We start from the raw sequence: 15177 nt of genomic DNA, 5'->3' as shown, positions 1-15177 counted from the left end.
GTCTGGTAGGTCTTTAGTCTTGTTGGCACATATTGTAACCAGTCACATACTTCAGGATTTCCCTCTACATTCTAGGCTACTAGTAGTTCTGAGTAATGAGTTCCTGTGTTTTGTGTTAGCCTGGATGTCCTACAGTCAGATTGTTGTGATAAGCTCAGACAATGTCCTCCTACAGCTTCTGATCCTTCAGAACATACAGTTGGCCTTCCTAGTAAACCTATCCATCCTTATCCTCCTCCTAATCTCTAGCCTGCTTCTCTAGCTGCTTTACTATAACCTAGTCCTGTGTGTGTCTCAGAGCTCACTGTATACAGGTGACAAAGTCAACATTCTCAGATTTGAGTCAGATCTCTCAGATTGTCTCAGATACAAAACAGGAATTGTCTAGGAGAACAAGATTTTTGTTATCATTCTCCCTCTTTTCATAACCTACTTGTCTTAAGAGTAAATCAGCTTTTGTCATTTGTGTTCTAGGTTTGTAGGTTAGTACAAAGTCATAGTCCTACAGTTCTAACATCCAGTAGGCTTGGTAGTAGTTGAGCTTCTGAGGTGCCTGAAAATATTAGAGATTAAGGTGATTACTCTAAATCTTAAACTTTTGTACAGTACTAAGGAGATATTAATACTACTCCTCTAGGGAACAGACAATTGTAAGGAGTTCCTTGTCATAGATAGAGTAGTTCTGTTCTGTTACAGAGAGGGATTCTGATCAGAACACTATCAGACACTACTTTCTGTCAATAAACTAGGACAGTACTGCTCCATTTGTAAAGTCAGAAGAGTTGGCTTCAACTCAGAACTTGTCTACAACTATTAGAACTACTAATACAGGCTTGCTAGTGATAGCCTGCTTGAGGGACTCAAACACAGACTGCTACTGATCATCCTATTACTAAGGAACATCCTTGCTGGTGAGATTGTGAAGGGGCCAGACAATAGTACTGAAACCTCAAATAAAGTATTAGTAGTAGTTTACAAACCTAAGGAACACTTGGACCTGTTTCAGGTTCTAAGGTTGTGGCCAGTTCTGAACTGTAGTTACCTTTGTCAGATCCATGTGGACCTCTCCTCTACTAATCATGAAGCCCAGATAATCTACTGACTCCTGTGTAAAAGAGTACTTTACTTCTTAGAGGAACAGTTTATTATCTTAGAGCTGTTGTAGAACTACTCAGATCAGTCAGTAATAGTGCTTGACTGTCTGGGTGAAGATCAGAATGTTATCTAGATACACACTAACATGCTCTGAGTCAATCAGATCTGTGAGAATGTGATTCATGAATGACTGGAATGTTGTGAGTAAGTTAGTTAGTCTGAAGAACATTATAGTTAGTTTGTACAATCTGTAATTAGTTCAGAATACAGTCTTCTACTCATCTCTGTCTTAGATCTGAATATTATTGTATCCTTATTAAATGTTCAACTTAGTGAAAACCCTAAATGTATGTGTCTTATTAATGAGCTCCTGAATCAGAGGGAGTAGGTACTTGTTTTTGACAGTACCCTCATTAAGACAATAATAATCCTAGACTGAGTAAAGCTTCCCATCTTTCTTTTTGACAAAGAAGAAAGGGGAGGCTATAGGGGACTTCAAGGGTTGGATCTGACTGTTCTGAAGATTTTCCTGAAGGAACTTGTCAAGTGCCTCCTACTCATCTCTGTTGAGTAGGTAGACTTTACAATCCTTAGGTTGGAAACCTTTAGTCAATTCAATTACATAGTCCTAGAGACAGTGTTCAGGAAGCTGGTTGAATTCCTCTTTACTAAAGACTTTAGGGAACTCTTGGACAAAATCTGGCAGGCTGGGTTTATGTGTGTTCTAGAGTAGAGTTGTTCTGAGAGGGTTCTAGACTGGTTCTGTCTCAGACATCCTTCAGATTGACTCTGTTCTGCCTTGACTAGAATATGTATCTACATATCTATCCTAGTTGAAGAAGAACAACCAGTCACCTTTATTAGAACTGTTAGTAATATTAGAAGTGTCTGTATCTACTTAGAATAGTAGTGTAAAGTAGCTGTAAGACTTAGGACACTGATTGAACACAAGTGTCTACTCTAACTAGTTAATAGTAGGGTTGTAAGCCTTAAGCCATTTGAATCTGATGAAGATGTCTGTCTTTCTAAGGTTAGTGACTCTGAACTCAATACTTTCCTCATGATCCTGAATAGTCATCCATAGTTGGACAAACTTGGTGATCCAACTATTCTGGTTTAGGGTTCTGTCTGTATTGTATACTAGGATCAGAAGTAGAATGTATTGAGTAGGGAGGTAGTGTTCCTACACAAAAGCCTTATTAATACACAAACTAGTACATCTACTGTCTACTAGAGTTATTGTTTGGATCTGGGGGGATCCTGAGAAGGGAGCCAAGAGGACAGAGACCTAGAGCTAGTGTCTAGAATGTTCTCAGATGAACTGCTACTTGTTCTGAAGGGAATGTACAGCTTGTATAGCCTTGTTGTCTGAGAGGGTGAGTATATACACTAACATTTCCTTATTAACCTCTCTCTTTCAACAAGGATGGACTCATGTCCTCAGCTGTGAACTCAGCTGAGGCTATCCCTGCTTGATACTACAGACAAACTACTGAGTAGTAAACAGGGCTAGGTAGCATTCTAAACATTCTAAGATCTTAGAACACAGAAGTAGCAGGTCAGTTTGTGTAGATTTAGACTTGGATGAAGTACAAAGAGAAGAATCAAAAGAATCAGGAGAAATAGGAGAACTATCTACTTTTGTTTTCAACTTTTTTCTTTCTAATAAATAATTTTGTTGATTTAATTTTTCTACTTTTTCTGCTTTTTCTACTTTATTTACTTCTAATCCTATAGTGTCCATTGAATCAAAAGTGGCTATTAAAAAATCCGAGTCATAGCCCTTCAGTACTACATTCACTGTTAGGCCTCTACAAAATTCTAGAGTACATAGTTAGAGTCTAAGAGTTCTAAGGTGACTTCTGGATTTGTAGAAAAGGCTTCTTACTACAAATCCTACTCATTACTCATCATTACTCTAATGACCTGACAGATGTACTGTTGCTTCTGTAGACAGTCCTTAATTTGGTGTCCTGACTTTCTACAGGCAAAGTATACTCCTTACTTTTAGGCTTCTCTAATGTCTATCAGAACAGATTGATTATAAATTATGAGTAGATCAATCTGAGGACTTGGAACTGTTAGAGCTGAACACATGTGTAAGTGTTCTGTACAGACTTAATACATCCAGACTACAGCTTGGTTGAAGGAAATAGTGTGTGTCTTCCACTCAGTATAAGTGACTAGTTCTAGTGTTATTCTAAGGATCTTATCAACCAGTTCTAGGTGAAGAGCTTTTTCAAGTATTCTAATGAGGACATTATTAAACCTGAGCATGAATCCTGCCTTCCAGGCCAGGATATCAAACTCCTGAAAGAAGGCATTAGTAGAATGTTTGCCCTGTTATAGAGACACAAACTTGTTCTACACATTGTGCTTCTCATTTGGATTAATGAAGGAAGTACAGAGCTGCTCTATGAATTCTAAATATGACTTATTGTTCTGAAGTTGGATCAGGCTTCTGATCTGATGGCCTTCTATCCAGTTCTGGGCCCAGGTGGCTGTGTTACCTTCCTTCATGAAGGAGAGGACAAATAGGACACAATCAAGATCTGAGGATAGATCAGTCAAAGTAGTAGTTATGTATAGTTCAACTTAGTGCTAGAAGTCCTTAAAGTGCTGCCTATTAAAGTCTGAAGGGCAGGCTACATGTACTTTCTTTCTGGAACAGGTTGTAACTTCTGGAACAATCAGAACAGGTTCTAAAGGGGCTGGGGGCATGTGGTTAGCTAAGGCCTCTTGGATGAAGGTCTACACATATTGAGCTAGTTCTACTTGTAACTACTAATCCAGTAGGACAGTAAGGGTGGTGGTTAGTACAGGAGGGTCTATGTTTACACTACAAAGGAATCAGTACTAAACTAGAAGGGGTAAGGAATAGAAGAAGGGTGGCAAAAGTTTAAAAGGGTTTAGAAAGTTTAAAATTTAAGAATGTAAAAGGGTTGGGACAAAGAAAAGAGATTGACACAATAGTGAGTACTAATGCTTGAAATGTAGGAGAGTTGTAGGGTAGTAATGAGTAGTCTTAATCTGATGTCAGTAACAGTATAGAGGGGACCTGAAGGCTCAGTGAGAGGACCCAAGCTACAACTATTCTACATAACAGAAATACAGAACACAAGCACTAGAACATAATTGGAACTTGCAGAACAGGCAGAGAGAGAGTGAGACAAGAGTAGAGTATATAGAGTGAGCCTAAGAGTACAGGACTACCTAGAGTAGACAAGATCAAGACTATAGGACCAGTCTGATCTTGTACACCTATATATACTAAACTATACAAGAGTACTCAGGAAACATGAGCTACTAAGAATGATAAGCTATGAAGAGTGAAAGAAAGGAATGTCAAAGATAAAGGTACAAAGAATAAAGGGATGGACAAAGGGTAAGAGACTATAGAATGAACAGAGAATGAAGGAGTGGTCAAAGGAATAGAATGATGAAGTAAGGAAGGGTAGTAGTAAGAGTCAGTATACATATAGTCTATAAACAGTGCTCCTGAGGGACAGAAGTCCTAAGTTCCAGTACAGAAGGGTGTAGAACCCTTAGAACTGAAGGTAAGAGAGTAGAGAATTGTAACACTTCCTGTCCCCTCTCTCTACTAATGGATTGATTACTCATTAGTAATGATTAGAGGTTTATAATACTAAGCTAGAGTTCTTACTAAGTAGGACAATAAAGGTAGCCTAGTTGATTTGGCCAATCTCTAGACTTGTAACTAATAGAGTTTTGTTTATAAACTACTTGGTTCCAAGTCTTGAGTTAGGCTTTCCAAACTTAGTTACTATATTTTACAATTCCTAACACATATGTTATAGTATAAATCAAATAATAACATATATAGTAATATTACAGCTAAACAATTAATACTCAAAACAAGTGTATATATGCTAAACAGTATATTAAATCAAATAACTAAAACATTTAACATGTATTATAAACAATAATACAATTGTAGACACTCTAATAACTATAATAATAATGATAATAATGATAATAATACAGATAGAACTAACAGAACAAATACAGAACAACATAATAACTAATACATATTATACTCAAGCAATTATTATGAAACATGTTGGATTTAGTAGTTACATGTCAGATTCAGTAGTTACAACTGTATAGTATATATATCTTAACAAACAATTATTAAATTTATATTATAACAATGTAGCTTGTAAGAGTAAAGTATTAAACTGATAAGGCTAGTACAATAAATAATACAGATATATGTAAGGGATTACTATATACAACCAGTCATGCACAGAACCTTTACACTAAAAGGGTGTAATGTCAAGCTTGGCTTGACACCTGGCTAGTACTATATATACTAAATAATGTGTTCCTATGTTAGGAGAGATGTGTTCTCTAAGTTGATAACACTCTCAAACTGTGAATGTAGACCTGCAGCCCTTAAACCAACTATATTCCCAAAGCTACTAGCTAGGATTTATACTAGGAGAACAAGTAGGAATATAAGAAGAGTCAAAAAACTAAGGAACTACTGTATCTACAGACTACTTTTTATAATAACTAAATAATAAGAGTAAAGTAAGGAATAAAACTTGAGAATAAGATTAAAGAAATAATAAGAACAAATATTACAAAGCTAACAGGTGTATCAGAGGCTAGGAAGAATTAACAGAGTGTTGTGTATCAGAGAATATAGGCTAAGAGGCTATTATACAAAAGAGGCACAAGTTACTATATTAGGCAAGAAATAGATTAGCTGTGTCATGAAATGAGTACTCATTTTCTTACAGTCCTAATAATATAATTATTATAAACACATTATTATAATAATTATGAACAAAAATAATCATAATATAAATGATAAAATAGAGAATAACAGACACAAGTATACTTAATAGAACTCAGTACATTTACTAAAAGTGCTACATAAATAATAATTATAATGTTATTAAATGAATATTATATAGAAACAAATGAATTACTATATGTTTTCAATACAAAAACAAAATATTCATTCATAATTACAAATAATTATTAATAAAACATAATGAGTGCAAACATAACTTGTATATCATACATAATGTATACTTATCTACTATAATGAACAAAATACACATTATATAAGTTGACAAACATTAACAGTAACAGAGATATAATAGTAATAATATTTAAATTACTTATTATCAAACATAACAAACATTACACACTACTTTATAACCACAAAAGCAATTACAATTATTATATATAAATATTATATTATAACAACAATAAACAAATATACAAAAGAAAGTAGTAAACAATTAAACAATTAAAGAAATATCCAATTCTTCAAAGAAACACCTTCTTGAATTGAAGGGGAGAAAATGGATAATATGCACAAACAATTAATAACTAAATATAAACAACAGAACAGAAAGTATAACACTATGGACACTACAGAAAATAGAATAACAAAACACACAGACTAAGTAATAGAAGTTACAGACAGACATAATGGATCATAAAGGTAAATCATTCAGTATGAAGCAAAACTATGTTGATTGGAACAAATAATGGAAGTCAACACAACACACATTTGAACTTCAACATTAAATAAATAATAATTCTACTACAAAACAAATGCTCATACTTGGCAAATAATATTAATATGATAATATAATTAACAGATCATAAAGGTAAATCATTCAGTACAAAGTGAAACTATGTTGATTGGAACAAATAATGGAAATCAACACAACACACATTTGAACTTCAACATTAAATAAATAATAATTCTACTATGAAACAAATGCTCATACTTGGCAAATAATATTAATATGATAATATAATTAACTTAACAGTGTTTAATACAAAAATAAATAATATACAGACAATTATCACATCATATAACAAAATAATTCATCAATCTAGACTATAGTTCATGGATAAAAGTGATGAATAACAAAAATAATACTTTGGAACATACATAAAACAATAAATAATATATCCATACAATAATACAACCATAACTACAATATAATTCACAACTACAACTGAACAATATGTAGATAATAACTATACAAACAAGTATAGAGTACATACATATATTTAAATAAAACTATTAAATTGATTCTTGTACAAACAATTAATTTGCCCTCACTGTACAATTAATACAAGTGTGAACAGTATTATAATACTATGAATTACATTAGATAGATACTAAAAGGTATACCTATACAATGATTCAAATGAAATAAACAAAACCGATATATATAAAACATTCTACCTAGCAAATCAATTAACAAATAAAACATTGAACAAATATTACAATTACACATAGCATTATATTAACTAAAGTATGCTAGGAGACAATTATAGTAAACATAATCCAATATATCACTTATATGTAGATTGTGTTACAATACATTATTCTTTGTAAAAGAAAAAGCAAAGAACAATAGTCATAACATACACATATATATACACAATACTATGATTGCAATAATTCACAATAACATTGTTAATAATAAATAATACAAACACACAATAGTAATGATTTATGACAGATAACTATGTTGGCTATTAAAGAAACAAAGCAACAGATTGTATAGTTACTCAGGATGTGTCAGAAACAATCTATTAACAAACATAATATTAATAAATTAATATATAAATATAAACAATAATGTAAAGCAAATGAACAGATGATATATTCATGATATATTACATATATGATGTACTTAGACACATAGTATGGTGCCTGTGGCCAGATACAACATTTATGCAACAAATATACATTAGTATAAAACCTTATTAATCTCAGGATGAAGCAATCTGGCAAAAACAATTATTATTATTAATATTACAATATATGATCAATCCAAAGCTTCAATCTAAAGACATAAATCAGCTATTACTGAATGTTTAACACATATACAAATGTAGACAAATGCAGACAGTGATAATTAAAGAAGGATATTATTACAATATTGAATATACATTTTACTAGCATGATTCATTAGTTTCACAGCAAAGTAAAAGGAAATTACTAGAGTACTTGAACAAACTTAATAACAAACAATATGATTGAATAACAAACAATAAAACAAAACAAGCAATTGCATTTATGATTTAAATATGTGTATATATGTACCCATGCATGCTGACAAGATTCTGCAGGTCTCTGAAGCATTTACAAATTATTTAATAACATTTACAAACAATCTATTATAATAACAATACTGTTATTAAACAGTATACTATGAACAAACAAACTAATTGAATATATATTTAATTAATATAATATTAGACAAACTTAACACAAAGTGGATGACATTTAGAACAGACAGTACACAGAACAGACAGTGTATTACTACAATGCTAATAATATTATTATTAACTACATCAAGTTATAAACACATTACACAAACAAACAATTATACAATACAGTTATAATGATTATACTATCTATACATACTGTAAGCAAACATCTTACAAGTCTACTAGACTTAGTAAGAGTTTGAAGGGGAGTGTTAAGACAAGACTATACAAGACTATGTCTCAGATGATATAAACTACATTACAAGCAATGATGAGTAATGATAGAATACCTTTTATCATACATCTTACATCTGAGACATACCTACATAGTATATATAGACTAACTAATCAATAGACAATGAAGCAAGTTGTGAGAGAGTGAGCTGAGTCTACTATCCCCCCTCTTTGTGTGATCCCTCTAAGCCTCTCTCATAACCCCCTTTTAATAAATGAGCAAAATTTGAGTAAGATACAACACAATATGTGAGTTTTCCCTATATTTTATGTATATGAGTTTTCCTGGCCCTAAAACTGATTGTACAGTACTATAAACTAGTCTAAATAAAGAATATAACTTTATTATTAATTTACATATTGAATCCTAACTAGGATACTTTTAACAAGTGTAGCAGGAGTGCTCCCAAACTCTCTCTTATTGAGACATGAAGCAAGTGTCTGCCTTATATACTACATAGTAAAGTCTAATAGTCTGAGACATTCCAAGTACAGTAATGCTACATAAGGCAATTAGGGATTTTCTAATCTAGAGTACAATCTAATACTCCTCTTCAAGCATTAATTAAGAACTAAGACTGTATGCTTAATAATTTGATTAGATGCTTGATCTGTAGGATGTAGAGAGCTTTTGTAAGGATGTCTGCTAATTGGTTCTGTAACTGGACATAGTATACATTAATGTAATTGTTTTGAATGTAACATTGTACAAAGTCTTTTTATAAATCAAGGTGTTTAGTGTAAGTGTTGTACATTATTTTGTCAGACTTTATAGTCTTTATTACACCTTGGTTATTGTAATAAATTGTAATGAGTGCTGATTCAGTCTGTAGTACCTCTTTGGCAAATTGTTTGAGCCAAATGGCTTCTTAAGTAGTATATGCTAGCACTTACAACTCAGCTTTGTAAACAGATAGTAGTACTAGGTTTTGCTGTTTGTTTGACCAGGATATGGTTGATTTAGCTAATTGAAAGACATAGCTGTTTATTACTTTATGTCCTTCTGTCATTTGTCTGTCTGCATTATAATAGCCTTATAGTTTTAAGGTGTTTATACTTCTAAGTTGAAGCCAGTAATTTGTTGTATATTTTAAATATGTAAAGCAATGTTTTACTACTTTGTAGTGATGTGTTTAGGGCTTTTGTAGGTAGTGTGCTAATTGCCCAGTAATATAAGATATGTCTGGCTGTGTGCAATCTGTAACATATCTTAACAATCCTACCATATTCATGTATAGTATTGTTTCATTATTACTTTTGTTTGTATTGTATGTATTGTTTGTATTATTGGATAGATCTATTCCAGGAGTAATAGGTGTTTGTAGTGCCTTTTTGTTTTTGAAGTGGTAACACTTGATTATACTTTTAATATAATGCTTTTACTGTAAGCTAATCATTTGTTAAGGTCTATCTCAGCTTATTTCAATACTAAGTAACTAATGTATTTTGTTACTGTCAGTAAATACAATGTATTGTTTTAATGCATGTTTAAATGCTGTTATTATAGTAATAGTTTCACTAATAATTGTAATATCATTAATGTGTATAAATGTTATAAGAATCATTTTATTATTTTGTTTCTTATAAAATACAGTATGATTATAATTAGCTTGTTCTAATCTGATCTTAAGCAGTAGTTTGGTAATCTTCTTGTACTATTGTCTACCTGCTTGTTTCAATCTGTATAGTGCTTTATTTAAATGTAATGCTTGTCTAAGTTTAATATCTGTAAGTAGCTTGCCTGGTAGTAGTTTCACATAAATGAGTTTGTCCTCATTTAGTTCTCTGTAAAGATATGTGGATTTTACATCTATCTAATGTATCTTGTAGTTCTTAGATACTGCCCAAGATAACAATAATTGTACTGTTGATAGTTTTGTTACTAGGGCAAATAAGTTGTCAGAATAGAAGTCTATTCCATTCTTTTGAGTGTATCCTTACACTACAAATTGTGCTTTGTATTTGTCTATTCAGCTATTAGCTAGTCTTTTAATTTTATAGACAAATTTTGTTCCAATTATATTTGTATTTGTAGGGGGGATAGTATATATCTATACATTTTGTTGTTAAAGTGACTGTATTTCATCCTTCATAGCTTTGATCCATTGTTCTTTATCTATGTGTGTTATAGCATTGTAATATGTTAATGGATCACTATAGATTTTGTTGAGGAATTTGTTAAATTCTGTTAGATACATAGTTAGGTTTATATTATCTTTGTAATTTAAACCTATAATTTGTTTAACTAGTCTTTGCTCTTGTGTAGAGTGTTGTATGACAGGTTCTTTGTCTTTATTATTGTTATTAGGAAGAGTTTTATCATTGTTTGATGTATCATCATTATGATTATTCTCCCCTTTAATCCTAGACATTAGTTTGTCTATGAATTGTATATTACATTCAATAGTAACTTTATTATCATAGCACACTAAGTGACCTTTACTGTCAGTATTATAACCTAGCCATTGTGTGTATTAGCCTCTAGGTTGTAGTTTATGTGTTTGTTTGTTTGTTTTGTATGATACAATATATGCTGAATTCTCATATATTATCTATTTGATAATGTTTGTTATACTATTTGTAATATGGTGTTACAAAATTAATAGCAACTCTCAGTGTTCTGTTATGAAATAAACGTTTGATATTGTACTGTATATACCCAGAATTTCATAGGTAACTTTGCTGATAACAGACATGTATGTATGCTGTTAAAGATAGTCTTATACATACATTCTGCAACTCTGTTTTGTTGTACTGTTAATCTGTGTATTGTTCCTTGACTTTCAATATATGTAGTGAAGTCTTTACTTAGGAACACTGTATTGTTATCACTTTAAAGAGTTTTAACTCTTATACTGTATTGTATAAAGAGTCTTATTGTATACTTTACATATTCAGTAAAAGTATTACTTTTATACTACATAGGTAGTATAGTTACCCATTGTGTAGCATTGTCTACAATGGTAAAAAGGTATTTGTACTTACTGTAAGCTTGTACTAGGGTGGGTCCCCAAATATCAATGTGGAGATGACCTCTATAACATTGTACAAGAGGTGTAGTTTGTATTTTTGGTATTTTATTGTATTGTATGTTTGCTTTGATACAATCTGTACACTGTGCATTTTTATTGTCTATTATCCTTTGACTTATAATCTCAGGATACTCTTATATGAGTTTGCACAAATAATCAAAATTAACATGACCCATTTGTTAATGTAAATCAACAATAGTGATTATGTTAATAGATTGTTTATTATGATGAGAAACTATTATATACAAGTTATTTTGTACATGTATTTCACTAATCTTTGTATGAGTAGGGGAATAAATAATACATTCATTGTTTGTTTTTGTTAAAACATATCCTACTTTGTATAATAGTACTTTACTAACAAGTGTGAAGTTCAGATTAGGATGATAGTATACATTTTGTAGTGTTTGTATTCACCTTAGTATGCTCATTGTCTTTATCTTGTAGTTTTACATTAAATGTCATTACTCTACTTTTACTAAGTGTAAATAACAATTTATTCACAATCATAATGTTTATTAGGGTTGAGTTCTGAATATTTGTAAGACAGAACAAGTATAGAGTAGTGTGTACATTTGCACCAGAGTCTAATATATTAACACAATGTATTAGTTCAGTATCATTACAACATATTGTATTAATACATATGTTTGAATCATACTTGAAGTCCTTAATGACTTCTTTTGTTTTATCAAATGAGTTCATGAAGTTGTCTACTTGTATAACACTATCCTCTTGTACTTTGAATGCTGAGAATATGTTGGATTTAGCAGATAGAGCAGATTAAACAGGTAAGCTGCTAGAGTTTAATACTAAGGCTTCTACAATCACAGACTCTAGCATTAGTGTTTTATTAACATCTTTAATAAATACTGTTTTGTTATTGTCTCTAATGAATACTACTGTAGTAAGTACAGGTTGAGACAACATAGTAGTAGTAGTAGAAGTAGTAGCTGTTTGCCTATACTTTTTCTTTTAAGCTTCCATTGTTTTACTTGTTGAGGGATCTCAGTAGTCTTTTAACATATGCCTGTACTTATTATAATTGTAGCATTTAACTTTACTGTAAGGCTTTGTTTTGCCTTTAGCTATACTCTTGCCTTTTGTTTGTAGACTGTCTTGTTCAGTATCTTGTTTCGTTTGGGAGTACTGAGAATGATACTCAGTATATGTGTTTTGCAATTTGTGTATTAACTTAGCTAGTGTCAGAATGTCTTTCTAAGCTACTGTAACTATTAGTAGTTGATTATAATAGGTAATCTGCCTGTCTAGCATTGTTACTACTCATCTATACTCACAAGGAGTAGTAAGGTTAATTGCTGAGATATATGTATTGTTATTAGGGGCTTTATTATGTGTAGACAACTGTTTGTAGATTTGTTCAATGTTGTCTAACATCTTATCAAACTGTAATACATACTCTTTAACTATAAACAACATAGATATGTTTACAGTATGTGTTATTATTGTTTGAACATTGTATTGTTCAGAAAGTACTTTCATAAGACTTCTAATGCTTGTATGTATTGTAAAGTTTGTATAAATTGTATTAGTTATTGTTTTCATTATACAATAATACAAAATGTTACCTGTATGTATGCTAGCATTATTAGAGGAAGGGGGATTATACTCTAGATGGTCTGAGAGCATCATAGTAGCAAGCACACTGTGTATGTGTAAGTACTATATCTTGTATCCCTTTATACTAGCCAACTTTTCTGTTCTCTCAAAGAACTTTATAATGTTAGAGTCCTTTATTATAGTGTTAACAAAGGTATGTATTGTAGACAACATTGTAATAGGTTTGGAGGAAGGGGAAGTTCTAGGACTTAGTGTACTAGCAGGAGGCAAAGGTATTCTGTGAGAGTGAGTATGTGGGAGCATTTAATAGGCACTAAGGCTTATAACCTTTTAATAAGTATAGTAGGAGTACTCTCAAACTCTCTCTTATTAAGACATTAAGTGAGTGTCTACCTTATATACTATATAGTAAAGTCTAATAGTCTGAGACATTCCAAGTGTAGTAATGCTACATAAGGCAATTGGGGATTTCCTAATCTAGAGTACAATCTAATAGATACAGAATACACATATAAGTATAATACATATTTAAGTTTGCTAAAATTGAGCATTTTCCCCCAACCTCTCTACACTCAGGGAAAGTTCTTCTAAGTATTATTCATGTTTGTAAATTCATTCTAAATAAATTAGACTAGTTTCAAACAGTTTTAATAGACTTAGTATGGATTTCTAGTCTAAATAAAGTAGAAAGTCATTATTCTTTATACTACTTTAATAGTACTTCTCTGACTTATATAACTTTACTATAACTTATAAAAGTACTTATATTTAATATATTTTGTTTATAATAAATTTACAAACATAAATAATACTCAGAAGAACTTTCCCTGAGTGTAGAGAGGTTAGAGGAAAATGCTCAATTTTAGCAAACTTAAATATATATTATACTTATATGTGTATTCTGTATCCTAGTTAGGATTCAATATGTAAATTAACAATAAAGTTATATTCTTCATTTAGACTAGTTTATAGTATTGTACAATCAGTTTTAGGGCCAGGAAAACTCATATATATGAAATATAGGGAAAACTCACATATTGTGTTGTATCTTACTCAAATTTTGCTCATTTTACTTTATTTTTTCTGGAATATGAAAGACACTTTAAAAGTATAATTTTTACAATTTAGATTATGTAATTTGGGTAAGTATTAGTTGAGTTATGATAGATTTTGTATTTGAGTGTACTTAGTATGATGAAAATCACAAATCACATGTGTGACAATATTTATGAAAATGACAGTAATTGGTTTGCTAGGTAAAATGTTTTATATATTAGTTTTATTTATTTTATTTAAATCATTGTATAAATATACTTATTAGTATCTATCTAATGTATTTCATAGTATTATAATACTGTTCATACTTGTATTACTGCCCTTTTCATAAGTATTGTCACACTTGATGATTCATCATTTTTTGTCACAAAAGTAAACAAAACAAAAAAATAGCTATTTCTCACTCAATTCTGTACAGAATTCAGTAATTTGACTGAGTTATAGTGAAAATACACTGTTTTTCATGTTTTCTTAATATTTGAATTTTCATTCCTTCAAAACTCAACATATAAGCTTAGAAAACAGTTTATTATAGTCACATACATTAGTACTTAATAAATATACTTAATTTACTATAAAAAAGATAATAGGAATCTGACTTATTTAGGTCACTACACTGAACAAGTAAAAAGAGGTTTAACTATTAGTTTTACTCTATTTATTATTAGTGAATTAATAGCTTTCTTATCTGTATTCTGGGCCTATTTCCATTCTAGTTTATTACCTAATGTAGAAATTGAGAGTGTTTGGCCTCCTTTAGGAATTCAAATTTTAGATCCTTTTATAATACCTTTACTTAATACTATATTATTATTATCCTTAGAGGCTTTTATTACATATAGTCATTATACTATTATTAAAGGTAATAGAAAAAGTACTATATTAGGAATAATTTTAACTTTAT

General features: G+C 30.8%; 1 protein-coding gene across 1 annotated transcript; it reads left to right on the top strand.

Annotated features, from left to right (window-relative positions):
• Positions 1 to 14879: 14879 nt before the first annotated feature.
• FOMMEDRAFT_59887 (cytochrome c oxidase, subunit III) lies at positions 14880 to 15177 on the top strand (the record flags this gene model as incomplete). Its single annotated transcript, XM_007269689.1, has 1 exon — positions 14880 to 15177. A coding segment is annotated over one exon (298 nt), but the record flags the coding sequence as incomplete, so codon positions are not given.

This window comes from Fomitiporia mediterranea (genome assembly GCF_000271605.1).
Source record: "Fomitiporia mediterranea MF3/22 unplaced genomic scaffold FOMMEscaffold_10, whole genome shotgun sequence".
In the NCBI taxonomy this organism is placed as follows: domain Eukaryota; kingdom Fungi; phylum Basidiomycota; class Agaricomycetes; order Hymenochaetales; family Hymenochaetaceae; genus Fomitiporia; species Fomitiporia mediterranea.
The sequence above is the reverse complement of the archived record's forward strand: the minus strand, read 5'-3'. Positions and strand labels throughout refer to the sequence as shown.